This window comes from Lactuca serriola, chromosome 4, assembly GCF_051521515.1.
Source record: "Lactuca serriola cultivar US96UC23 chromosome 4, Lser_US96UC23_V15, whole genome shotgun sequence".
In the NCBI taxonomy this organism is placed as follows: Eukaryota; Viridiplantae; Streptophyta; class Magnoliopsida; order Asterales; family Asteraceae; genus Lactuca; species Lactuca serriola.
This window is the reverse complement of record NC_136411.1, coordinates 158582282-158608433: the sequence shown is the minus strand read 5'-3', so window position 1 is coordinate 158608433 and position 26152 is coordinate 158582282. Positions and strand designations below refer to the sequence as shown.

Genomic DNA, 26152 nt, shown 5'->3' with positions numbered 1-26152 from the left:
GAGTCAGCTAGAGGATTTTGTCAATGCAAAGTATCCTAATAGAGTGTGCAATCTTGAGAAATCCATTTATGGATTGAAACAAGCATCTCGCAGATGAAATCTTTGTTTCGATGAGAAAGTCAAAGAGTTTGGTTTTTCGAGAATTGATGATGAGTCCTATGTGTATGTCAAGGCTAGTGGGAGTACAATTATCTTTTTGGTGTTGTATGTGGATGATATACTTCTCTTATGAAATGACATCCCAACCTTGTAGGAGCTTAAGTCCTGGCTTGGGAAGTGTTTCGCTATGAAGGACCTCGGAGAAGCTGCCTATATTCTGGGGATAAGGATATTGAGAGACAAGAGTAAAAGACTAATTAGACTTGGTCAAAGTACCTACTTGGATAAGGTGTTGAAAAGGTTTAACATGAAGTATTCCAAGAAAGGTGACTTACCCATCCAAGGCAATACCAAACTGAGTAAAACTCAAAGTTCGAGTACAGAGGCTGAGATAGCTTAGATGAGTCGAGTACCATATGCTTCCGCAGTTTGTTCGATCATGTATGCTATGACTTGTACTCGCCCTGATGTGGCCTTTTCTTTGAGCATGGTCAGCAGATATCAAGGGAACCCTGGTAAGGCTCACTGGACTACGGTTGAAGAACATTCTCAAGTTCCTGCAGAGGACTAAGGACTGGGTCCTTACCCTCGGTGGGAGTGATGACTTGAGAGTAATGGGGTATAGTGATGCCAGCTTTCAGACCGATAGAGATAATTTCCGCTCTCAGTCGGGCTGGGTATTTACCCTGAATGGAGGAGCAATAACTTGGAAAAGTTCCAAGCAGGAGACTGTAGTTGATTCAATGTGCGAATCGGAGTACATAGCAGCAAGCGAGGCGGCGAAGAGCCTATGGAGATTTTCTGTGATAACGAGAGTGTGGTTGCCTTAGCCAAGGAACCAAGGAATCATGGCAGATCCAGGCTTATCGACAAAAAATATCACTTCATAAGACATTGAATAGAAGGACTCCTCGTAGAAAAGAGGGTATCATCAGAGGATAACCCAACAGATCCCTTCACGAAGGGATTGAGTAGGGTTAAGCACTTACAACATGCGAGGCGCATCGGGACGAAGGACGATATTAGTTTTAATGATTAGATAGAATTTTAGAAACTTGTAATAGTTGAAATGTAATTGACATTTGATGATTGAATAAAAGTTGTTTCTTATTTATAAGTAATGTTACTAACTTGTGTCAATCATTTACTATTGTTTCATTTTGCATGTTTTGGCTTCCAGAATAATTATATTATTCAAACTGTCCACAGTCGATCATACTTTGGAAGTAGGTATTGAGGCAAGACTGTCATGAATTTGGCTTGTAGATTTTCTGAAGTGTATTAGACATAGCAAAGTTTTCTACAACATTCATGAGTGCTCATAAGGTCTGAGTATTGGATTAAACCCACGCTCACTTGAATCACTTCATGGAATTTATCTCGGGTGATCGTGACATGATAATATTATATAAGTCTTCAAACCAAGATATATGAGTTGTAGACAGTGAGTTGGTTGTACATTGATAGTGTGAAACTACATTAGTAACTTGTTATAAAACGCACTATTGTGTATGATTTATCAAGTAGTTAGTTCAGGCATATATTGTCGAAGTTTATCTGTTCCTTTTAGTCCTTGTAGGATTAAAAGTGATATCTTGGGCCCCTCGATGATTTTGTTTTGACTTATGTGTCGGGCCCAGTCGCGACTAAATTGATGTTTTTTATTATGCTCTCTGTCAAACAAATCCGAAATCGAGAAACAAACTATTGGACAATAAGTATGACATTGTTGCATGTCTTTGTCCAGCTGATATCTTGAAGAACAGAGGATTTATATGATACCTTATCAAAATGGCATGTCAGAGGTTCACTGACGCTTTTAAGAGCTACGATTGCTAGTCGGTTCCTGAAGTCGTACTTGCAGCGATAGGTATTAGACTTATCCAAGTGGTAGATTGTTGGATAAGTTTTCTAAGTCCATTACTATAATTAGAATGTACTTGACCCGAAAATAGCATGGTCCATTTGGATTGCATTTCACCGGAACAATTTGACAGAATGGACTTTTGAGAAGAGATTATATATGATTTATTAATATATTATAAGTTCTAATATATTAATGTGAAATCATATTATTATTTAATTAGTATTGATCAAGAATCAATTTGGAATTAATTCAGTGATCAAAAGAGACTAATTAAATATATGGGGACTGATTTGGTAAATAAATGATTCTTATAGTGTGGGCCAATGGTTATTTAGGTTGGGCTATACAAATAAGTTAGTCCATGGATAGTCCATGGAGGTTTAACCCGTGGAGCCTAAGTAATATGAAAAGTCATGTCCATTAGGGTTTACATGGATGTAACCCTAGACTTTGCCACACTATAAAAGGAGTCCTTTAGCTCCTAAAATCGGTACTAGTTGTTCTAAGAAGATCATAAGAGCCGATTTTTGTGCAAGTCACTCTCTCTCAATCCCTCCATTTTTGGTGGTGTTTTGTGAAGCATTTGAGGCATTACACTTTGGGTGCTAGGCTCTTAAAGGTGAAAGTTAACAAGCTACAACAAGAGGTAAGTCATCCAACTAGTTTTTGTTGTTCAAGTACCCATGCTTTGCATGCTAGTTAGGATAATGCTTTGGAAAATCAAATTGCATGTATAATTAGAGAAAACATAGAACCAAAGAATTTAGGGTTGTGTGTGCAACATAAGGTTGTTACAGTGCTCAAATCCCATCAGGGCGTTCCAGGAACATCGATATAAAGTACCATTACATAATACATAGGGTTGAAGATGGGCATCTCCTAGTGAAACAGGTGTCATCTGAAGATAATCCTATGGATCCTTTCATGAAGGCTCTGAGTGGTTTCAAGCAAAACCATCATGCTATGAGTATTGGCTTAAGAGATGATATTAGTTTTAGTAGTTAGTTGATAGATTGAAATTTTGTAACAAAATAAATGTAATTGATTTTGGTGATTGAGTAATAGAGAATTATTTATGAGTATGAATACTACATTCTTCAATTATTTATCCTTGTGTTCACTTTGCATGTTTTACTTCCTGAATAATTTGATTACTCAAAGTTCCATGATCTCTCATACTTTTGGAAGTAAGTAGTGAATTAAGATTGTCATAAATCGATTATAGATTATCCATAGAGAATTAACATTGCATAGAGATTGCTACAATATTCATGGGTACTTAGAAAATAGAGATTTTGAGTATTGGATAATCTCATGATTAGAGATTACTTCGTGGATTTAATCACGAGTAATTCTAAGATGATAATATCTTCTACTCTTCAAACAGAGATACATAAGTTGTAATTTACAAGTCATTTGTGCATTGGTGTTGTGTAAATGCATCAATAGCATGATGTTATAAAACATAGTGGCATGTATGATTTGATGAGTACATGTTACTGTTATGTAGTTGAACCCCTCGGTGATTTGATGTTGACATTATAGTGTTGGGCCCAGCCATGACTAAATTGAGGTGCTTGATTGCTAGTTTGATGTCATCATCACAAATCAGGAAATCAAGAAATAGAATTTTGGAACATGAGATTGATTATAATCCATGTCTCATGTCCGTACAATATCTTGGAGAATGAAGGAATAGTTGATCACTTATCTTAGGGCCAGTGTCTATTTTGAATCGGAGTTCGACAGTTGCTTCGAAAAGAACACTTTGATGCTTGGTTCAAGGTAATACTTATAGGCTTATCTAAGTGAGAGACTGTTGGATTAAGGTGTCTAAGTTCATAACTAAATTTGCATATACTTGTAACTAAAAGCAAAGTCCTTTTTGGATTGCCCTCATAACTAGTAACTGAATAGAATGAAATTTAGAGAAAGAAGATATTTTTTTAGTTTATTATGTGAATAATAAATAAATTAGAAATGACTTATTAATATATTATATGATTAATATATTAATTGGAAATAGTAATAATTAATTAAGAATTAATTAGGATTAATTTAGATTTAATTATGGGTTAATTATTATTAATTAAAGGTGCAAAGAGTTCAGTTGTAATTGTCCAAAAGTTAACCAAAAGAAGGGTTCCAGAACCTCCCTATAAGGCACGACTTTGGGTGCCATAATTAGGGTTTATTGAAGTCTCTTGAAGATAACAATACTTGATAACCACTTGAATTTGAAATATTATTATTTTATTTCAAATTATGGTTTCCAGAGTTTTCCTGTCAGCTATAAATAGGACCCATTCGGTAGCCTATTTTTGTCAATCACTTCTACCAGTGGAATACCCAAATTTCTTTTACTCTCATCCTTTCTCCTCTTGTCTTCTAATTTATATGGTTTGAATGTAAACCATTCGACGCACTAAACTTTTGTTGCTAGCTTTTAGAAGAACAAAGGAAAAGATCAAGAGGATTATTTGCTATAATAATTCTAAATGTATGTAAACCCTAACCATTGTATTTTCGATTTTAATACGGTTTCTCTATTATTCTTGATATTCATAGTATGTTGTTATTACTTTTGAAGACATAGATCCTTTACAGGTTGCATGTTCCCTTAAGTTTAAGTGTACTTTTCTGCATTCACATGTTATTTTATAACTTATAAACCCATCACATAACATATTAGGGGCAATTAAGCATGCTTGAGCGAGAGGAATTCAAGGATGGGTGACTCCCGGGGAAGTTTTCATGTCGGGAACCCAAAGCATACAATATTATGATATGTGACAGAAGGGTATGTTACACTACTACATGTGGTCCATTCGGTTGTATATACAAAGTGATAATATACATACATGTGCTAAATGATATAATAAATATGTACAACTAGTACATGACTAATATGCCCCTATAATTTGAGTGTGAGGGGGAGGAAATGTACATTTATATTGGACTGGAAGTTGCAAAACAGAGGTGTCGAGAGACCATATCTGAAGATGTGTGCATACTGGTAGCAAGAATGGGACATGAAGACATCCGATTTGGCTGACTACGACTTTAGCCATGACAAAGGAGATATTGAGTTCTATGTGTTTCATTCATTGGTGATTGACTGGGTTTGTTGTCATGTAGGTGGCACTAATATTGTCATAGTACACAATTGTGGCAATGTTGATCAGACTGTGAAGTTCGCGAATAAGGTTAGGGAGCCATGTAGGTTCGGCAATTGCATTGGCCACACCTTTGTATTATGTTTCTACACTTTAATATATATATATATATATATATATATATATATATATATATATATATTGACATTTAAAGGACCAATATAGAAGGTTTTCTGCAAATAATACACAATAAACTGATGTTGACCGTCTAGCCAGTGTTTGAATAAGTTGTGGAGGCCGACGAAAAGGAATCATAGAGTTGAGGCCCATGATCGAGAAAACGTTGGAGTTAGAAAAGGATGCATTATATGGCATTGAGTTAAGGTTCTCTATTGTCATTCATGTACAAGTAGATCTGTTGAACCGCAAATAAGATGCACAGACGCGTAAAGGTGAGATATCGTAATACCCCCGCAAGGCTACAGTACATGAAGGGATCAAAGACTGGTTTGCCTTCGGCATTAACCTTATAGGTATGATTGATCAATGTTTTGCAAGGATTGCAACTTTACACTTTCTCTCAATCAAGGATTCTTGAGCATGTTTACATTGGGATAGGAACAAGCCCATAGGAGAACGGATAACAGATATACCAAAAAAGTAAATCAATGCAACCAAGTTAGTCATTGCAAAATCATGTATAAGAGATGTTGTGAATCACTAAAAGAGATTAAAGGTTGATTTTATGAGGATTATTTCGTCAACACATAAAATAAGAAAAGCAAGATCATATTCATCTTGATAGATGAATGGTAAAGAATCAGTATTCCTGTGAACAAGTCATATACGTAAGTTATAACACGCAAAACATTGAAAGTATCCCCTTCAGGTTGTTTAAGCATGTAAAATGATTTGTGGAGATGACAAATGTGACCTAGGTGACTTTTTTCACAAAAACCTGGTGGTTGATGCACATATGATGTTTCGTTAAGCTAGCCATATCAAAATACATTTTTAACATGTAGTTGATGTATCGTTCATTGTTTGGAGACTACAAGACTTAAGACAATACATATGGTCACAAGTTTAACAAATCGGGCTAAAGTTACATTTACAATCAATTCCCAGTTGTTGACTTTTTCTATTAGCCACCAAACGAGCATTATACGTGCTATGAGATCCATTGTATTGTGTTTATGTTTAATAGCCACATAGAATGCACTATGGTTATGGTTCTCTGTATGAGGGACCATGTCCTGTTTTTAATAAATACATTATATTCATTAGATATAGATTTTTGTGAAATTGGTTCTAAAGGTCATGAATGTAGGTTTTTGAAATTATGGAGATATTGGAAGTATGAAATTTAGGCGCGTAATAGGTTTCAATATTCCTTCCTTGGCTTGGGTTCACATGGTATGGGTGAAATATGGGGCTGTCGAGGGAAGCGGTGTGGGTGAAGCAGCATCGAGCAGCTGATTCTAATTGGCTGTAGGAGAGGTGTGGATGTTGTTAGGGGCTATTTATAGTGAGACAACGGAAGTTGAGGGTTAGTGGGGTGGTGAGGTTGCAACCAAGGAAGATGAGCAAAGGGTAGGAGACTGGGAGTTAAAAGGAGGGTTTGGAGTTGTGAAGAGTCTTGTGTGAATGTAGTTTGATGCAAGGTTGTCATCAGGAAAAGTGCATGAAGGAGTTTAGGTTGGGGTCATGGATGTGTATGTGAATACTTTTTCGTCAAATGTGACATAACGAGAAAGTATGATATTGTTGTTGTGGAGGTTGAGGCAATGAAAACCTCGATGATTGGCAGGATAGTCAAGGAAGATACATAGGACAGAAAAATGTCAGAGTTTAGTTGGTGGATAGTGTTGGATTAGTGTCTAAGTCCATAACTATAATTGGTATGTACTTGACCCGATTTGGCATGGTCCATTTGGGTTGCATGGCATCGGAACAATTGGATAGACAAAATGAGAAAAAGGATACTTATGACTTATATTAATATATTATAAGTTATAATATATTAATATGGAATCATATTATTTAATTAGTATTGATCAATAATTAATTTAGTGATCAAAAAGCAACTAATTAAATATGGACTCTTATATATATATATATATATATATATATATATATATATATATATATATATATATATATATATAGGATGGGCCAAGTTCATTTAGGTTGGGCTAAGCTTTCATGGATAGTTCATGGAGTGTTTAACCCATGGATCCTATGGAATTGAAAGGTCATGAGTATTAGGGTTTACATGAATGTAACCCTAATCCTCCACACTATATAAAGAGATCTATGGTTCATGAAATGGAACTGGTGGGTGTACACAAGAGGGAAAACCGATTTTAGTGCAAGTATCCTTATTCTCAAGTAATTCTAAGGGTTATTGGTGTTATGTGAACCATTTGAGGTGCAAAACTTGGGGAACTAAGCTCTTAAAGCTTCAATACTTCAAGCTCCATCAAAAGTTATGTCATTCTACCAGATTCTCGTATTGTGTATACTTCTTATTATGCTAGTTAGGATGAAACCTTGGAATATTGAATATTTGCATGTATTGTAGAGAAAACATAGATCCAAGGTTTATAGGGTTGCATGTACACCATAGGAGTGTTAGAATGCTCAAAACCCATCAGTGGTATCAGAGCCTAGGGTTGTTTTCAATTATACTTGATGCTACTTGTTTCTTTAAGGCTGAAAATCGAAGTTTTTGTTGTCTGGACAGCTGACTCGACAAGTCCAGGGAGTTACTGTCACACCCCAAAACCATGAACGGCAGAAACGTTTTGGGGCGGAGGACGTCATGTACAGTATCACAACAATGAAAAGTGGTAAACAAGCAATAACATCATCCATTGCATTAATAATATAATTTTAATACAAGTGTGTTCTGTCAAATTATAACAAACACTAAAGTATAAATCAAAATGAAAGATGAGTCTTGAACAAGCTGGTACCTGTCTATCGTTGACCTGAGGATACAAGTTATTTTGAAAGAGAGTATCAGCTTTAAAGCTGGTGAGATCATAAGTATTTTAGTGTCTTAATTTGTATGTATATGAACAATAAGTATTTGTATGTATATGAACTATAAGTAATGAAAACGTTTTGAACATCCTAGGAAACCATATGTTTCCTACTAAAAGTATCCTTCTACCAAGGCATCTATTATTTGTGTGTGTGTCTCTTGTAAGAGTGTGTATTTTCCCAACTCCGAATATCATTATCCATAATATAGCTTCTACATTACCGTGCATCGTGTGAATGTTCACGAAGTGAATGTAATGGGAAAATGAAATAGTACTATGGTGTAGTATCAAATAACTACAACCGTACTAACTACCTTAAGTCTATTGTAATCTTGTAAGTACTGTAGTATTTGTAATAAGTGACTACTTCTATACTAATATTGCCTTATTTGAGGGATAAGGCATAATGTGATGGCTAGATCCTAGGCTAGACGCTCCCCTGTCAAAGGGATTTATGGACCCATACACGACCCCTGCATATTTGCAAGCCGTGACATCCACATTACTATGATCATGTATACCCAATATAACTATCACAATGCGTTGTGATTCATTGGTATAGTTAAATCCTGAAATCGTTCCATGCTATAGCACCTAGTGATGTCTGTCCGATTATTGTATATGTAAATGCACTCATGTAAACGTATCTATGTAAACGTACTCATGTAAGCGTAATCATGTAAACATATCTATGTAATAGTGTAGTACTGTACTGTAATGTTCTGCGTGTTCTAGCTGTAATGTGTGTTCTCTCTCTATCTAGCATGTATAGTAATGTATTGTATGTACTAGCTGTAATGCGTGTTCTCTATCTATCTAGCATGTATAGACTCATGAATAAACTGACTCGTGGTATGATTCTGCATTCTAGTAAACGTATTAGTATCTTCCTAAACTACCCATATGGTAGCTTACTAGTACTATAACTGGTACGTATGAACATGGAAGTATACCCATGCTACCCAAGGGTATTGAATGGAATGGAAGAACCTTTATGACTATATATGTACGCATGATACATAACTAATATTTAAAGGACCTTCGGACGGATACCCGGTACCCCACCAGACCACATCTCAACGGCGAAAAGGAAATAAGGCGGATAGCTTTCCTAAGTCCTTTAAACATTTCTTATATAACTATACATATATAGGCATGCAATTGACAATATAAAAGCATAAAATAAGTTTTGTAAAACCTTTGAACATGATTATTACCTAAGAAAAGATCGACTTGATGTCAATCTATAAAACGGGTTGAAAGCATTTGTTTGATAAAACAGTTTAAGTATAAAGAAACATTTGTTTGAAACACAATTGTAAATGAGTTTGAAATGAAACATACAATGTAAAATGAAAAGTTTAATAAGGATTTTTAAACATATGAAACGTTTATGAAAATCATGTGAGGAAAACTGTTTGGTAAAACAACTAATGAGTAGTAAATCATTTGAATGCCGCTTATTAATCACATGTGATTGATATAATAACTAGCATGATTCTACTTGTATCCCCCACCCCCCCACCCCATAAAACATTTAAAACATTGATTAAGGGGTATGAACTCACCTGCAATGAGTGGTATGGATGAACTGAAGAGGTAGGACTGCTAGGTGTCAAGTGAAGTCTTCAACACACTCTATGATCCTAGTTAACATATAATATCACATATATGTAACAAATTAGTCTATAAACAACTAATAAACAAAGTCAAGACACCCTAGGACATTCTAAACACCTTTAACAAGTGTTATTAGCCTCTAGGATTGCATCTAAGTGTTGTAGGGAAAAGCTATTGTGTGTAGGGTTCAAGGAAAACTCCCTAATGGAGTTCACGGCCCTAATGTCACTAACAAATGAGTTTATGGTCATAAACTCATGAGTTTACGGTGGTAAGCTCATACTTACATGACCATTTGATGTTTGAGGCTCTACAAGACCCTAAGAAGCATTTCTACTTAATGGCAAGGTCTTTGGAAGAGTTTAGGGCATCCTATAACTCCTTTGAGGAGTTCATGGCCCTGGGACCAAACCCCTTGGAGATTACAGCCGTAATCTCTCATGAAAGCATGTTTTTGGTGTTTTCAAGTCCCTAATTTAACTAGAAATGAATCTAGGCTAGTGTCTAAGGCTTAAGGAGAGCTTAAAGCACACTTTGGCCCTTTTGTTTGGAGTTCACAGTCCAAGAACTTCTTGGGCCGTGAGCACCTTACTCTTGGTGTTCTAGGGGTGTTTTCTAGTCCTAAACACATTAGGATATGAGTCTACACTAGTTTCATTGCAAGAGGAAGGGACTAGGCTCTCATTTGACCCTTAAAGAAGGGTTTCCGGTCCAAGATGTTCTTGGGCCGTAAACTCTTAAATATTGATGGTTTCCCATGATTTCTAGTGTAGTAAGCACATAATAAGCTCTATAATACAACTAGATAGAAGTACTCACGTTCTGGGACGAAAGTCCGAAGATCCTTGAGAGAGAATTTGACTTTTCTCTAGTTGGAAATGTAACTAATGAATAATTATGGCTCAGAATCATATATATACTCCTGGGGTTTTTGGCAGAAAATATTTTTATTCAGGCATTGAATTCTAATATCAACGAGTTTTGGAATAACAGATTTGCACAATACCCTAGTGCATCCTCTCTCGTGATACCTCTTTAAGTGTAAATCCTGAAATACTCAAACTTATACCAAAAGTCTGAAAATTTACTGCAACTGTTCTAATTTCTATTGACTTGATAGGTTATACAGAATGGAAATTTCGGGTTGTCACAGTTACTCGACAAGTCCATGCCTAAAAAGTGCCTAAAATCATCCAACTCGTCGAGTTGGTTCATGCACTCGACGAGTTGGACCCCCAGACAGCATATTTTCGAGGTTTTTCGTTGCAATTGGACTAGGAACAATACCCTAAGCTGTTTTTGAACTTGTAAACCTGTTTTTGATGTGGTAATGTTCATGCTAATCCAATTTCAAAGATAATTGTCAAAATATTCATTTTTTGTATTAGTTTAATGGTTAGGCTAATTTCATGAAAATTGTTTGATTTGTATTATCTTGTTCTTATCAGTTGATTTAGATTAATAGAAAAGTTATGTGATAATATGTTTTCAATCCAAATTGATTTAAAAGTTGTTCATAATATGTGTTTTTGTAACTTGTCCTCAAGTTATATGTAAAGTCACATTTATAATTATTAAAACTACTCATAAGATTTCCATAAGTTATGAAAATGAAGAGTCTCACTTTTTAAATGTTGTAATGTCTTCCATAACTTGTCCTCAAGTTATGGAACTTGAAGACTTATTCCATTAAAAGTACTTTAAACTCATAAGTTATGGAATTGAAAAGTGTTTTGAATTGTTCAAAACTTGCCCTCAAGTTTTGGAATTTGTAAAGTTTCCCCTCATGAATAATTTAATTCCAAGTTAAACCCTTATAATTTTAAAAGTTAAAATTCGACCCTTATACTATTATAATATTAGTAGTTAATAGTTATATATTTGTATAAGAACAAAGTCAGTCTTACCGTTTGTAGGTCTCATTCACGAAGCTAGTCTATAAAGGTGTTATAAGGTTACTACATATAAAATGGTAGTTTAATGGGTGTCCACTCTCACCCACCGCTTCCTTGACTGGTGGAGGGTCATTAGCCGAACGGGTAGGACAATACAATATTTCTCCCTTCATTAAAAGTATAATGATAAATATTAAGTAACTAAACACTTATAAATTCCTAATCTTAGTTACTTAGGGAAATGTGAATTTGGTGCTAACCCATGAAATTACACTTTGCACCTTGCTTAAGTCATTAGTGGAGTGTGTGTGGCTAACCGGCACACTAACTTGGATTTAACAAGGTTGGAAAAGGGTGGCTTAAGGTTTATCATAGACCGGTGGAGTGCGTGTGGTTAACCGGCACATCGATTAGGTGATAAATATTAAGAGTACCAAGTATATTTGCATGGTTATTCACACCTTGTTTGTGATCCTCGGCATCCCAGTCACAAACTTGAGAGGGCACAATCGAGATTTAAAGATGCCATTGAAAAGTTCAATGAATCTCAAAAGCTCTAGGAGTTTCAAATCCAATTAAAACCTAATATTTCATCTTGTTTTCATGGTGGAAATTAGTGAATCGTCATTCACCTACCTTCAAATATTTTGTAGCTTGAATTTTGGCATCCCTCTTCCAAGTTATAAAATATTGTGTTGGGTCCTGGCCTTAATATTTCATATTGGGTGTTATATTAAGGACTAAAATCAACTAAATTGAATTTCTCCCATTGTAGATGTCAGGTTCAGACAAGTATGATCTTCCCAAATATCTTGGAACAAACTTTCCTAATGAAGATGATGTTTCGTGGTTGGATCATGGAAATCATACTTCTCTTCCTCCACCTCCTCCAATTATTCTCCCTGACCCACAAGCTCGAAGACCTGAAAATTTCAATATTACTCAAGTCCTGCTTGCAATGAAACATGAAGATGGAAGGCCTATGTGTTATCACGTCCAAGAGATGAAGTCACATATCGACAGGGTGAGAGTGTTGGGTGTCGATGTCCCAAGGAAGTTGTCTATTGACTAGGATCTTCAGTCACTTCCTAAGTCATATAGTGACTTCATTAAAGACTACTATGTGATAGATCACGACATGACCCTAATAGATCTTTCTTATTTGCTTGTTGCTGCTGAATCAATAATGATTTGGCACAATGTTCAAGCAAATTTGATTGGAACGCCTGCCTCTCAAAGTAACATTGGATGTCCATAAAAGTTTTCTCTTCCTAATGGAAAGGGATTGGCCATGGTCAACCCGGTTGACCAAGTGGTAAAGAGAAAGGCTAAGTCTGTGACAGTCCCATGTACCATTCCCAAAGAGTCTATATGTCTTTACTGTCAAGAGAAGGGACATTAGACGTGAAGCTGCCCTAACTCCCTGAAAGATCTGAGAGAAGGAAGAATCAAAAAGTTTGACTCTGCTTCAGGTAAGTCCACTATCTAACTCTGTTAAGTTTATAATTGTTAATTCTTAATACATGATGTGACTAGGTTACATTTTGATGTATGGCAGGATCAAGCAAAGGGAAGAAAAATTAAAGGAAGAGTATGCTAAATCTGATCGTGAAGATGAATTTCAATCGCATGATTTGAATATCGGATTTTTGAGTTGCTGCTTAGGAGTTATGATAGATTGCTAGGAAATATGTAATAGCATAGTTTTCATTTAAAGTTTCATTGTAAGGAAAAAGTTTTTTTCGCATTTTAATAAATAAGTAAAATTTTGTTTTATTTCTCCTTGCAATGGCATTTACAAAAATTGATGTTTGTATGTTTCTAGCAATAATGGAAATATGAATTTGATTCTTTCATTTGTGGTAGTGTCTAAACTTACCAAATAAGGAAAGATTCTCATCACCCAAGTTTCAGTTGGACCAAAACTTGGAATCACGCAAGTTGTATTGTATGATGAATGGGAATTTTCATCTTTGGAAAATTAAGACTAATTCGTTGTTCACATGTATATGTAAGTCAAGTGAAGGACAAAGGGATCGGGTACACTTGGTTGTGCACTAGTCAGATCCACAACAAAGATCGAATAAGACTATTCGTTGTGATTTACTAAAGTTTAGTAAATATGGTTATACTTACAAGTTTAAGTATAATTCTAAAACATTGGAAAAGTTTCGATGTATGGTAGAACGAATGAGAAGAATCAAATTACATAAAAAGATAAAAGTTTCTCAAATCTGAAAAGATGGGAGAGTACTTTAGTATCATGTCTCGTGATCATCTTAATGATTAAGAGATCATATCACAATTAGTCCTCTAAGGACATCTTAGTGCATTCTTATGGCTAAGAAGAGGAATCTTGAATTGCTAAAATGGTTAAATCAAGAAGATGAGTCATACTTCGTTCCAAAACAATTCTTAGACTCATATTCCAAGATTGTAACTTGGGTGACATATCTTAAAGAAGTTTTATAACACTTGTCAAATGTAAGAGGTGCTCTACTCTTGAACATTTGGAATTGGTAAATTGTGATGTTTTGGGAAAAACAGAGACCAACTAAGGCCAATTGTGTGAAGTGTTTGTCTTGATAAGAATCCACACTATCTCTTGAATATTTGTTTGTAAAAGAATGGTTTTTGGCAAGAGAAGCTTATATTTCAAGAGGTCAATGGGAGTCTTAAAGATCTTGGAAAAAGTTTCAAGAACTAATCAAGAATAAAACTTGTAGTTTATCACTAGCATACAACTTGAGGTTTATAACCTATCGTGCTGACATAATTCTTGTTTCTATGCCCATTAAGATTAAAGTTGACTATGCATGTGAGTTCTAAGAGTTCTCGGTTGCTTGCATAACAACTTGGAAGCAATGGTAGGCCTTGTGCTGCCAAGTGGAAAAAAGTTAAGATTGCACAAGTTCAGTCCATATGAGTTTGGATTTGTCAATAACCTTGTCTTGTGATTATGGTTTTGACAAATTCACATGGATAGGAACACATACACCATAAAATCGAAGTGTCATAAGGTTTCTCTTTGATTCATGAAAATGATGGTGAGGAAACGCTTTCACTGAGTAGATTTTAACTAGATAGCAATTGTGATATTTGCATTCTCAAAAGTCGTTAGTGGAGCGTGTGTGGTTAACTGGCACACTAACATGGACTTCTGAGAAATGGCAAAGGTCTAAACAATTGAGACTATAATTACGGCATCCCTTTTTTATAGTTCTAAAAATTGTTTAGACACACATGTGAGCTATCTAAGGAAATGTGTATGGTTTTGATAAAGTTTTATCAAAGCATCTCGTATCAGAAATTTGAACTTTGGTAAGAAAGTCCAGTTGATTTCTGAGTACATGTCAAAGCTAGTGGGAGCATAAGTGTTATGCTAATAATCATCATGTTAGTGGGAGCATGATAATTATGATATGTGTTGCAAGTTAGCAATATTAATTATAGAAAACAAAAGTTTCAATTAGGAAAAGTTGTTTTGCTATAATTAAGGGAGAGGAAATTATACTTCATTTCAATTCTAAAAGCTTAGATTGAGATTTTAATCGTCTTTAGTCAAGGATTTATATATATATATATATATATATATATATATATATATATATATATATATATATATATATAAATTTCATGTTGGAATGGTTCAACATAAGGAAATTCTATATACATTGCGTTCTTAAATTTGGTTATGATTACGGCATCCCACTTCATAGTCGAATTATGAAAACATGGCAAATAAAAAACATTGTAGCAAAAGACTGATCTAGAATCATGTCTTTATGTGATACATCATGAATCATGTCCCATATTCTTCGGATATAGGATCGATTGCATGTGCTATAATATTCATCTGTTCTAAATTTTTTTAAATGCCTAGGGCATTAAGAGGGAAACAGTAATAGAACTGGATATGACTAAAGTGATTAAGCAATTATTAAGGACAATCTGAGGTGTTACATAAGATTGGTTGCTCATGGATAGTTGGAAGTATGGTGTAAATTCTTGTAAAGGACCATATTGACATATTCAGAAAATAGACACCTCTTGTTCAGAAGTGATAGTCAAAATGGGAATATGGAAATGTCTCCATAGGTGGAAGGGATTCAATCTGTGTAAGATTAGAAAAACATAATGCAAGATGGATGTTCAAAGGAATGTACTTTGAATTTGAGACTTCGTTTCCATGGAATTGATCTCCATTGGAGTACTTTGTAATGTCCGTTGCCAAGTCTTTGTGACTTTGTGCATAGTCATTATAAGAGGATCGATGCATTTGAGCTTAGAATCTAACAGATTTCGGTAAAAGGCAGGAATTTGGAATTCTTACATTTACGATAAGGTTTTGGGATTGTGAAATGAGAATCATGGAATTATGCTCAATTGATCTATTCCACAAAGTAAGGATTATAGACAAACATAGTCTGCATACTTGGTATATGGCATAACAATAGTTTGGATAAACATAGTGTGCATACTTAGAGCATGGCATGACTATTGTTTTGATTCAAGTATAAAGTTGATTATTCAAAACTTATACAATGAATAATGTGTAATCAATATGGTGATAAATAAAATGTGTTTTATTTATATTCATAAGTTCTGAGACCATATTGGATTCGATTATTCTTGTGTTTCACTTTGCATGTTTTGACTTCCCGAATAACTAATTTATCAAAACCATCCATAGTCAGTAATACGTTGGAAGTAGGTATTAAGTCAAGACTGTCATGAATTAGGTTTGTAGATGTCTAAGGTGTTGGACATAGCAAGAGTTGCTATAACATTCATGAGTGCTCCTGGAATGAGATTCGAGTATTAGATTAAACCCACACTCATTTGACTCACTTCATGGATTTTATCACAAGCGATCATGAGATGATAATATCTTATATTCTTCAAACCTAAAGATATGATTTGTTGACTATAATTTGATTATACATTGATTGTACGAAAATACAGTGGTAACTCGATGTTATAAAACGTGCCTTTGTGTATGATTCAACAAGTAGTAGAACAAGCATATGAATCGAAGTTTATCCATTCCTTTTACCCATGGAGGGATAAAAGCGATAAATATGGGCCCCTTGATGATTTAGTGATGACACCCTAAGTGCTTGGCCAAGCCTGGACTGATTTGATTTGTTCAATTAGTCAATCGTCATAAATTGGAAATCGGGAAACAACAAATGGACAGAGAGAATGATTATAATCCATGTATCAGTCCATATGATATCTAGAATGGAGGAATATATGATCCCTTATCTAATGGACAAGTCATTGACTAGGTCGGAGTTCGGCAGCGACTTTAAGAGCTACAATTGCTAGTTGGGTTTTCGAGTTATACGCAATAATAGTTTAGACTTATCCAAGTGGGAGACTGTTGGATTATTGTCTAAGTCCATAACTATAATTGGTATGTACTTGACCCGATTTGGCATGGTCCGTTTTTTGCTTAATGACATATTGGATAGACAAAATGAGAAAAAGGATACATATGATTTATATTAATATATTATAAGTTCTAATATATTAATATGGAATCATATTATGTAATTAGTATTGATCCAGAATTAATTTAGTGATCAAAAAGGAACTAACTAAATATGGACTCTTATATGTATAGGATGGGCCAAGTTCATTTAGGTTGGGCTAAGCTTTCATGGATAGTCCGTGGAGTGTTTAACCCATGGATCCTATTGAAATGAAAGGTCATGGGTATTAGGGTTTACATGAATGTAATCCTAATCCTCCACACTATATAAAGAGTTCTATGGTTCATGAAGTGGCACTAGTGGGTGTACACAAGAGGGAAAAACCGATTTTAGTGCAAGTATCCTTATTCTCAAGTTATTCCAAGGGTTCTTGGTGTTGTGTGGACCATTTGAGATGCAACACTTCGGGCACTAAGCTCTTAAAGGTTCAAGACTTCAAGCTCCATCAAAAGGTATGCCATTCTACTAGATTCTTGTATTGTGTATACTTCTTATTATGCTAGTTAGGATGAAACCTTGGAATATTGAATATTTACATGTATAATAGAGAAAACATAGATCCAAGGTTTATAGGGTTGCATGTACACCATAGGAGTATTAGAATGCTCAAAACCCATCAGATAGATGTGTGGGTAACAATGAAAGCGAAAAAGACACCGACTATTCTAATTCCGGTGGGTAGATATGTGGGATTTCTTAATTTATAGACTTGGATGGAAGAATATTGAGGTGGTGGATTTCCATGTAGAGAGCTCCCTCCTCCCTCCCCCCCCCCCCCAATAAATAGCAAGAATGTGTGATTGGAGTAATTAAATACGCATAGAGATTTTGATGACGTAAATCATGTGTTCAGATCGTCAGTTTTGTAATAAGGTTTTTGCACAGGTGAAACAAATTGGATACCATTAGTGTAAAAAAAATGTTTCCAAAGGGTAGGTAGAGTTCTCATATTCTCCCCATGGTCACATTCAAAATCATGTATTTCTTTATTAATTTGTGTGCAAACATTTACACATAAATGAATGAATTTGGATATGTCATCGCTTTTTTTTAAACATGAATACCTAAAGTAAGTGGATATGATGATCAACAAAAATGATGTAGTATTGGAGACCACTTTGACTTGGATGGGTGAAGTTCAATTGTCGGAATGGATCAAATCAAAAGTTTTGTGGACAACTTTATTTGAAATGGAAAGTAGGAGACACACATATTTTCCAAGTTGGTATGTGTTACAAAGAAAATTCTACAATTTTTATTACATGAGATAATTTTATTGGAAAAAAATGAAGGATTTCGTTCCTGGATGTCTGAGTCGATGGTACCATGTTGACAGGATTGAACAAATCATCGCTTGAGGTGGATACTAAGAAGTGTGGAATGGGAAGAGATCCACAATGTTATCACATCAAAGAAGAGTTTGTTTGGTGCAAGGATCATTCACGACAAAACAATAGTAGTCAAATTCAATAGTAAATTATCATGAGTAAATTGGTAGACGGGGACAATGTTTTTTATGACATTTAAGGTTACCAAAAGAATGTGTAAATAGAGGCGACAATAAGGACTCAACAATAAGCTATGTCCCCTATTGGTAGCATATATGTGAGACTCGTCACCAACAACAAAATAGGGTATAGTGCACATATTATAAATAGTGGTGAGTTTATTGGGATCTATAGCGATATGGTTAGTAGCACCGGTGTCCATAAACCTTCTAGAGTTAGTCGGGTCTTGAAGAGACAATGTCTGAAAAGCTTGATGTAGTGTTATGGTCTGAGCAAAGGGATATGAGTTGTTTTTGGGTGTACTCTAGGAAGAGAAAAATACAACAGGGCCTTGATGTAGAGTAGGATGTTTAGTAGAGCCTGTTGGGCCTGCTAGGCAAGCAACCCATTACGCAGGTGGTAGAGATGGGTAACCAGCGCACTGTTGCTAGAATGAAATCCAAGATGGATAGTTCATTGGCATAGTCCAATGAGTAGGAGGGCACCACCCTGGCGGTAATGATGCAACTTTCATCCAGGAAGCCATGGTGAGGCGATACTCCAGCACCAGAATTGGATGGTAGATGGCGATGGTCTTAGTTGTGACAATCATTACCCCGATGGCGGTCATTACCACAAAGATCACTAGAGTAATTTTTTGTTATTTCTATTAGATCAAAAGTCGCCTAAGTTAGGTTGTTGATCATGAGATGTGTTTTCAGTATTGAGTGTTGGAGGAGAGGGTTGTTAGTAATACCCGCTGATATTACCTTGGTTCCTAAGGTATGAATTAAATACAGAAGAAGAAAAAACAAGAATAGATGAATTACTCGTTAACCTTGAAATTATTACTGGAAATCTCAATATAACTTTACTTAAACATAGTCCTATTTATACTAAATTAAAAGACTTTGACTTTAATAAAAAGACTTGGAAAGAAAGCTAAAAACACAAAATAACCCTAGATATAAAAACTGCTTTTGAATCATTTGACTAAACCAATTAATCTGACAATCACCCCTTTAATCGGGTTGGTCATACTGCTTATTCACAACAATGTTTAATCATCACCTTCATTTCAAACCATCTCAATTCTCGACCATTCTCGGACACCCGACCTTCACCTCAGTCACATCCAAAGTCTTCTCTCAATCCCTTTGACTGTTGACAACACATGTGACATATACCATGGCATCCTGTTGACATGTCCATTATCATCTCGACTTTTACCGGATCAACGACGTCTTCCTTGGCCACATCCAAAGGCATCTTATTTGAACTCCAACGCCATAATGTTCACACCATGTAGTTTCTCCAATCTCTTCTTTTGTTTTGATAACCATTCTTCAAAGTGGCATCTCAACTGACTAACAAAACAAAGGCACCCGCTTCACCGTTTTCTTTCAATCTGCCAAATAAACTGAATCCAAAGCTACATGCTTTGACGGGTCCTTCTCGCCCGCTTTTCACACATCTACATCGGTATCCCCTTGTCACGAACATATTGATGAAGAACTATTCGTTCCCGAGAGCAGCACCCCTTTCTGAAAACGTTTTGTAACAAACCATTCTTTGATCGTAACTAACAACCACAGACTACCAATATTTATCATCGGTTACCTCCTTCATTTCGTATGGTGCTCCCCGTCTCCCACGACAATGGTCGAATCGAAAACACTTTACCATTTATGTACCGTCCTGAGCCTTATTATTTGATTAAACCATAAGTTCGTTGCACGTCCCCGCATAAAAAAACCGTTGCCAAACACCCTACTTCGCCTACGGTGGCAACCCAGCACCCGAAGGCTCCTTCCCTTCAAAAGTCGACTCTCAGAACAGCACTGTCTTCACCTCACTTTGATACCAAGTGCTAGTAATACCACCTGAAATTACATTGGTTCCCAAGGTATGAATTAAAAACCAGAAGAAGAAAAAACAAGAACATATGAATTACTTTTTAACCTTGAAATTATTACTGGAAATCTCAATACAACTTTACTTAAACATAGTCCTATTTATACTAAACTAAAAAACTTTGACTATAATATAAAGACTTGGAAAGAAAGTTAAAAACAAAACATTCCTAAAATACCCTTAGATATAAAAACCGCTTTTGAATCATTTGAGTAAACCGATTAATCCAACAAGGGCGAATGATCATGATGATAGCCTTGGGGAGTCTGTGGGTTTTTTCATGACCATTTTTGAGAAGCAACATAGAACAAGCTTGTAGGAATAACAATGGTGAACTATGGCGGATGATGCTCGCAAGTTGGTCATATTTTGCACCTAGACCGTTGATTAAGTAGAATACTATATTTTGCTTCAGACTAGTTAACCGATGTTTTCCAAATATTCGAAAAGAACCTTAAGATTTTACCAAGAGTCTTTGACGGTCATGTCACTGATTTCTAATTATCGAATGGCATTCTCCGGTGCATGGCGCGATAACCTTTGGTATCCCAGAACAAGTTTTCAAGGCTCTTCCACACATTGTGAGCAGTGATGTCATTCTTGATAATCATTTGGATGAGGGACATGTGAATTGTATCATAGATCCAAAGCTTGACAAGGTTGTTAACTTTAAGCTAATGAACAGAGAGATTGCCAGGTAGAGCATCTTTAAGATGAAGATGAACACCAAAATTCAAACAACATAATGCACAGAGTTCTCTCTTGGCATCGTAGTTGAGATTGTTGAGTTAACGGTACATACGATCAAATGGTGGTGATGTCGAAGGCTTGTTCAAAAGTGGGTTGTTGTCACCCATGATAGAAGACACAAGGATTAGAGAAAAGCTTCAAAAAAAACATTTACGTTTTAGGTCATTAAGAAAGACCAGCTGGTGGTGGGGTAGAAGAAAAGGAAACAAAATCAGAGGATTTGAAGGAGATTTGAAAGGAAGGAAATTAGGTTTGATACCATATAAGTTTGAATAATTCATTGCATTCCAAAAAGAGCATGTATGGTTAAATACATACACACGATACAATGGGTAGACTATTGGGTCATATATACATAGTAGAAATATACAATTATACTAATACATGGCTAATAAATTGATCATTAGGAGCTAATCAATCAAAGAATCTTTTGCATAGATATCGTAGTATATCCTGAGTTCATAACCCGTTAAATTAACAAATTTAAAAAACAAAAAAATAAAAAATAAAAAAATCGAGATGAAAGATGACAAAAAAAAGGAAAAAAATACAGTAAAAATCCATAAAAACAACAACCATCACTAGTAACCAAATTTTATTTTTGTCACCTCATTTAAAGGTAAATACGGATGAGTTTGAGGGGGTGTTTGGTTTATCTTTTCAGATGACAAAAGTTCTTTTAGGAAAAGTTGAAAAAAATCAGGTTTTTTATGACTTTTTAAAAATGTTCATTTGTTTATATTCAAAATTCAAAAATAGCTTTTAAAATTGCTTTTACCAAATATCTTTTACCTTTTATCTTTTTGTAAAAAAACTTTGGGTCTATAAGCCAAACACCCCTGAATCTTGAATTCCACTATATAACAATTATCCAATTTAATTTACGGTGCATGATGGTTATTTAATAATTTTATCACCTCATTTAAGTTAAATACCGACATGATGGTTATTTTTCATTTAATAATATTTGTGGTTTTCTTGATCATTTTGTTTTAGTTAAGATAAATGTTGTTATCTTGCATCATTTATGGTTATTTCAATTTTTACACACATTCACACTATACTCTACTCTAAACTATATTTTTCACTCCAAGCATGATTTGGATCTTCAATCATAGGGCAAATTGCAGCAAACACATGATACATGATACTATTAGACTAAAAGTCCTTTAGTATTTATGATCATTTGCACAAAAATAAAAATCAAAAATCAAAAATCAAATATCTTTAACTATAAACCATTAGGCTATAAGCGCACCACTCCAAAAGCAAATGAGCTTTGCAACAAAACAAAGCAAGCCGTAATTGTCTTTGATGTTAACTAAATATCTCAGTTAAATAGATAAAAAGAAATAGTTTTCTTTCTTTATAAAAAAGTCAAGAATACAACGCATGACTATCATGAAATAAAAATCTTGGTGAAAGAGGTCGGCTATTATAAAATGATAAAAAGCACATATTTTATTTCCAATAAAATGAATAAAGAAGAAAAAAAGAAAATGCAAACATTGAATGACAATAATTAATCCAAAAAAGTAAATGGTCCCCCATCTGCCTAATTCAAACAGATATTTATCCATAATAATATAATTTATTTTATTTGAACTTGGTGTTCCTTTCAAGTATACATATTAGCAAATATATATATATATATATATTTGTTTCAACTAGTTTATTTTATGACATCATCAATTATAACATATGTGTATGTACGTATGCACATGTGGTCACGCTCAAACACAGAATTGAAATTAACCAAAAAAATCCCACTTTTGCATAAAAGAAAACAATACATTTAAAGCCACTTGATTTCGATACAAGAAAATATAACTACATAAAAACAACTACAACTGTTTTGATGACAATCAAAGGATTCTGAAGTGATTAAGAACCTAATTTCACAAGAAATCTTATTTTGGGTTAAAGCATTAATCATGCCTTCCTTTCCTCCTGTTGCTACTCCTCTCATCATATCTTCTGCCCGTCTAAAAACCATTAAATCCACATGAAAAAAACATTATCAAAACATACAATTTAAGCAAAACTATTAGTTATAAATAAGGAGTCTTATATTTTCTCTCCAAAAAGAATCATTAAAAAGATATAAACGACTCCAAGATATATAGAAACAAATATATAGAAAGAGATGAGACTCTTTTTAACTAATGTGGGACACTAACATGTTCATGTATGAGACAATACCAATGAGATTAGACTAGGGAAAGTCTGTTGTGCTCTAATATGTGGAGTCCTAGATTTTGAAACATCCTAACATATATAGAGACAAAATGAGACTTTGTTTAGTTAATTTGAACCCAACATTAAAAAATAAAAATAATATATATATATATATATATATATATATATATATATATATATATATATATATATATATATATATATATATATATATATAAAAGATATTGGCATACTAACTACTAACCCCTACAGAAAATCCTTGGATGTGCGCATCAAAAAACGAAGGCTCTTCGTTTTTTATGTTTGACATAGTCGACGAACCTCGCTTGTTTGAAGAACTAGAGCTTGAACTTTCACCACAACTCGAAAATAAAGAAGATGAATGTGAAGTCGAATCAAATGATTCGGTGTCGCTTTCAAACATCTCATCAAATAAATCCTTTAGTTCTTCAAAACTCTCTCCATTTTCCTGTCAACCACACAATAAACATTTTTCAAAAATACTTTAAATGGTAACCTTTGTTTTCCTTTTTTGGAAAATAAGTTTTGAATTATTGACAATGAGTCAACACTCAACAAGACAAGTGACATTACACCAAAAACCCCACAGAGTATTAGCAGACAAAACCAAGTTGATATCTGCCCCATGTACGTTAAAAAGGGCCTACATCCTCATGAACATATATTTTGTGAGCCTACTTGAATAGAGAATTAATGGCTTACAGTGGGTTTATTCTGACTCATCATCACAGCCATTTCCCTCATAAAATCAGCCATACCCTGCTTCCAATATCATTCACCATAATTAGTAAACTAACTAATGAGCTTCATTCATAATAAAGATGAACACTTTACATATAAAAATAGTAACAAAGAAAGGAAATTTTTTGTTTCTCAATTCATGAAAATCATGATCATGGGTTATTTCTTGGTTTCAAGAAAAGTGCATATATGACTTTTGAATGTAAAACGACTTTTTTTTACAACAAACATAGTCTTAGAGGTAAAAAAACTAAAAATATGAATCTAGGAAGAACCAAGTTTTGACTATTTTTAGATCAAAAGTGAGTTATAATTACTGGAAGGATGAATATTTAATTTCTTGAGATCCAACGCCCTTAAATGGTGGCCCAGATCATATGCTTCATCTTCCTCTTCGTTTTTAAGGTGGACCATGTCAAACCTCGATGCTCAAGAAGAATCTGAGCTCAAAAGATTCTTGCTTCTTTCAAGTTTTAAATCTCATAATCCATTATACGAATTTTTATAAGAAAAGTAATAATCAAAACACAAAAGAAAAGAACTTACATTTTCGTCATCCTCGCTATCGTAAACTCCTACATCGTACATAAATCTTTTATCCACATCGGAGAGTACTAAGAAACAGAAAACAGAGGAATCAAGTTAGCAAATTGTGAACCCTGTAATAAAAAGTTCAAATCTTTAACGACTTTTAAGAACATAGTATTCTATGATCTCAATCTCATAAAGTTGCTATAAACAATCACCAAAATACAGATATCAAGATTCAGTGTGTCTAATAGAAGAGTTTACCAGAATAAGCTTCTTGTATCGCCTGAAACTTTTTCTTCGCCTCCTCCACGTATCTGGTGTTTCCGGCCGCCGAGCACCGATCAGGATGCCATTTCTAACACATGTCGAATAGTAAATACTTTCATTCAAAATCAAGAAAAGACAGGAGTAAAGAATTCTTACTAGTGCAAGCTTTTTGTAAGCATTCTTGAGCTCTATTTCAGTGCATTCCTTCTTCAACCCCAAAACTTCATAAAAATCACGATTTTTTGCTCCATTGCCACCCATACTTCCAAACCCAGATCAAAATTCTACTCAACACTCCAAAAAGGGTAAGTTCTTCACCTTGCAGAAAGAACAGAACACCAAGATTTAGGGATTTGTTATAAGTTGCTACTGGTTATTACTGCAGAAGTAAAGACGAAAGCCTGGAATGAAAAGGATGGATGATAAAATTAGGAGGCAGTTCATCACCCACGATACATATGCTGATGTTAGTTTCGAAGAATCCTCCAGAAACTATATAAATATAATTAGTTGCAGAAGGTTTGGATGATTTTTTATTATGTATGATAAGTTTATTTTATATGGGTAAAAGTACATGGGTGTTTTGCAATAGGAGGAAGGAAACGTGAGATTGGAAGAGATGGACGGTTGTTGTTGATTTCGGTGTATAGATGTGGGACCCATTTGGATGAGGGGTCTAAATTAGGAATAGTTTAAGACAATGAAAGAACTTGGGATGTTATGATTCACAAAATGTTACAGCTGGAAGAACTGGGGTCTTGATTACGATGATAGCATTGTTTAATAGACGTTTTATGTATCAAAATATCTGCCTTTCATGCAAGATTCATGTTTTAATTATTGGTGCTGTAAATATCTTACGTTGATCATGTTAATTTTTAAAAGAAATATCTGATTTATGAGCTACCTATAAGTAGGTAGAAATTATGACGAGGACCAAGAGTCCTAGGGATGACATATCGACATATAGCAACTCATGACTTAGAGCTTAAAGGACATGAGACAAGTCGTCGTTGATAAAGTTGAAGATATATACAATCACAAGAAGTAGAGACATGATATGAAATATGTAAACGGTGATATGAATCTCAATATTA

At 34.6% G+C, this 26152-nt stretch overlaps 1 protein-coding gene across 5 annotated transcripts; it reads right to left on the bottom strand.

Annotated features, from left to right (window-relative positions):
* Positions 1–23047: 23047 nt before the first annotated feature.
* LOC145102832 (uncharacterized) lies at positions 23048–25653 on the bottom strand. 5 transcript variants are annotated; one of them, XM_079040316.1, is made up of 8 exons: positions 25503–25653; positions 25212–25373; positions 25050–25143; positions 24804–24871; positions 24219–24275; positions 23740–23964; positions 23499–23564; positions 23048–23281 (listed from the first exon to the last, which is right to left on the bottom strand). In XM_079040316.1, exons 2-8 carry the CDS (start codon positions 25314–25316, stop codon positions 23225–23227), a joined length of 672 nt encoding a protein of 223 aa, XP_078896442.1. In that variant the 5' UTR covers positions 25317–25373; positions 25503–25653; the 3' UTR covers positions 23048–23224. The 5 variants fall into 5 exon arrangements, with proteins under 5 accessions (XP_078896442.1, XP_078896441.1, XP_078896443.1 ...); XM_079040315.1 differs by having other exon boundaries at positions 25212–25609; XM_079040317.1 differs by having other exon boundaries at positions 23477–23564; positions 25212–25608.
* Positions 25654–26152: the final 499 nt, after the last annotated feature.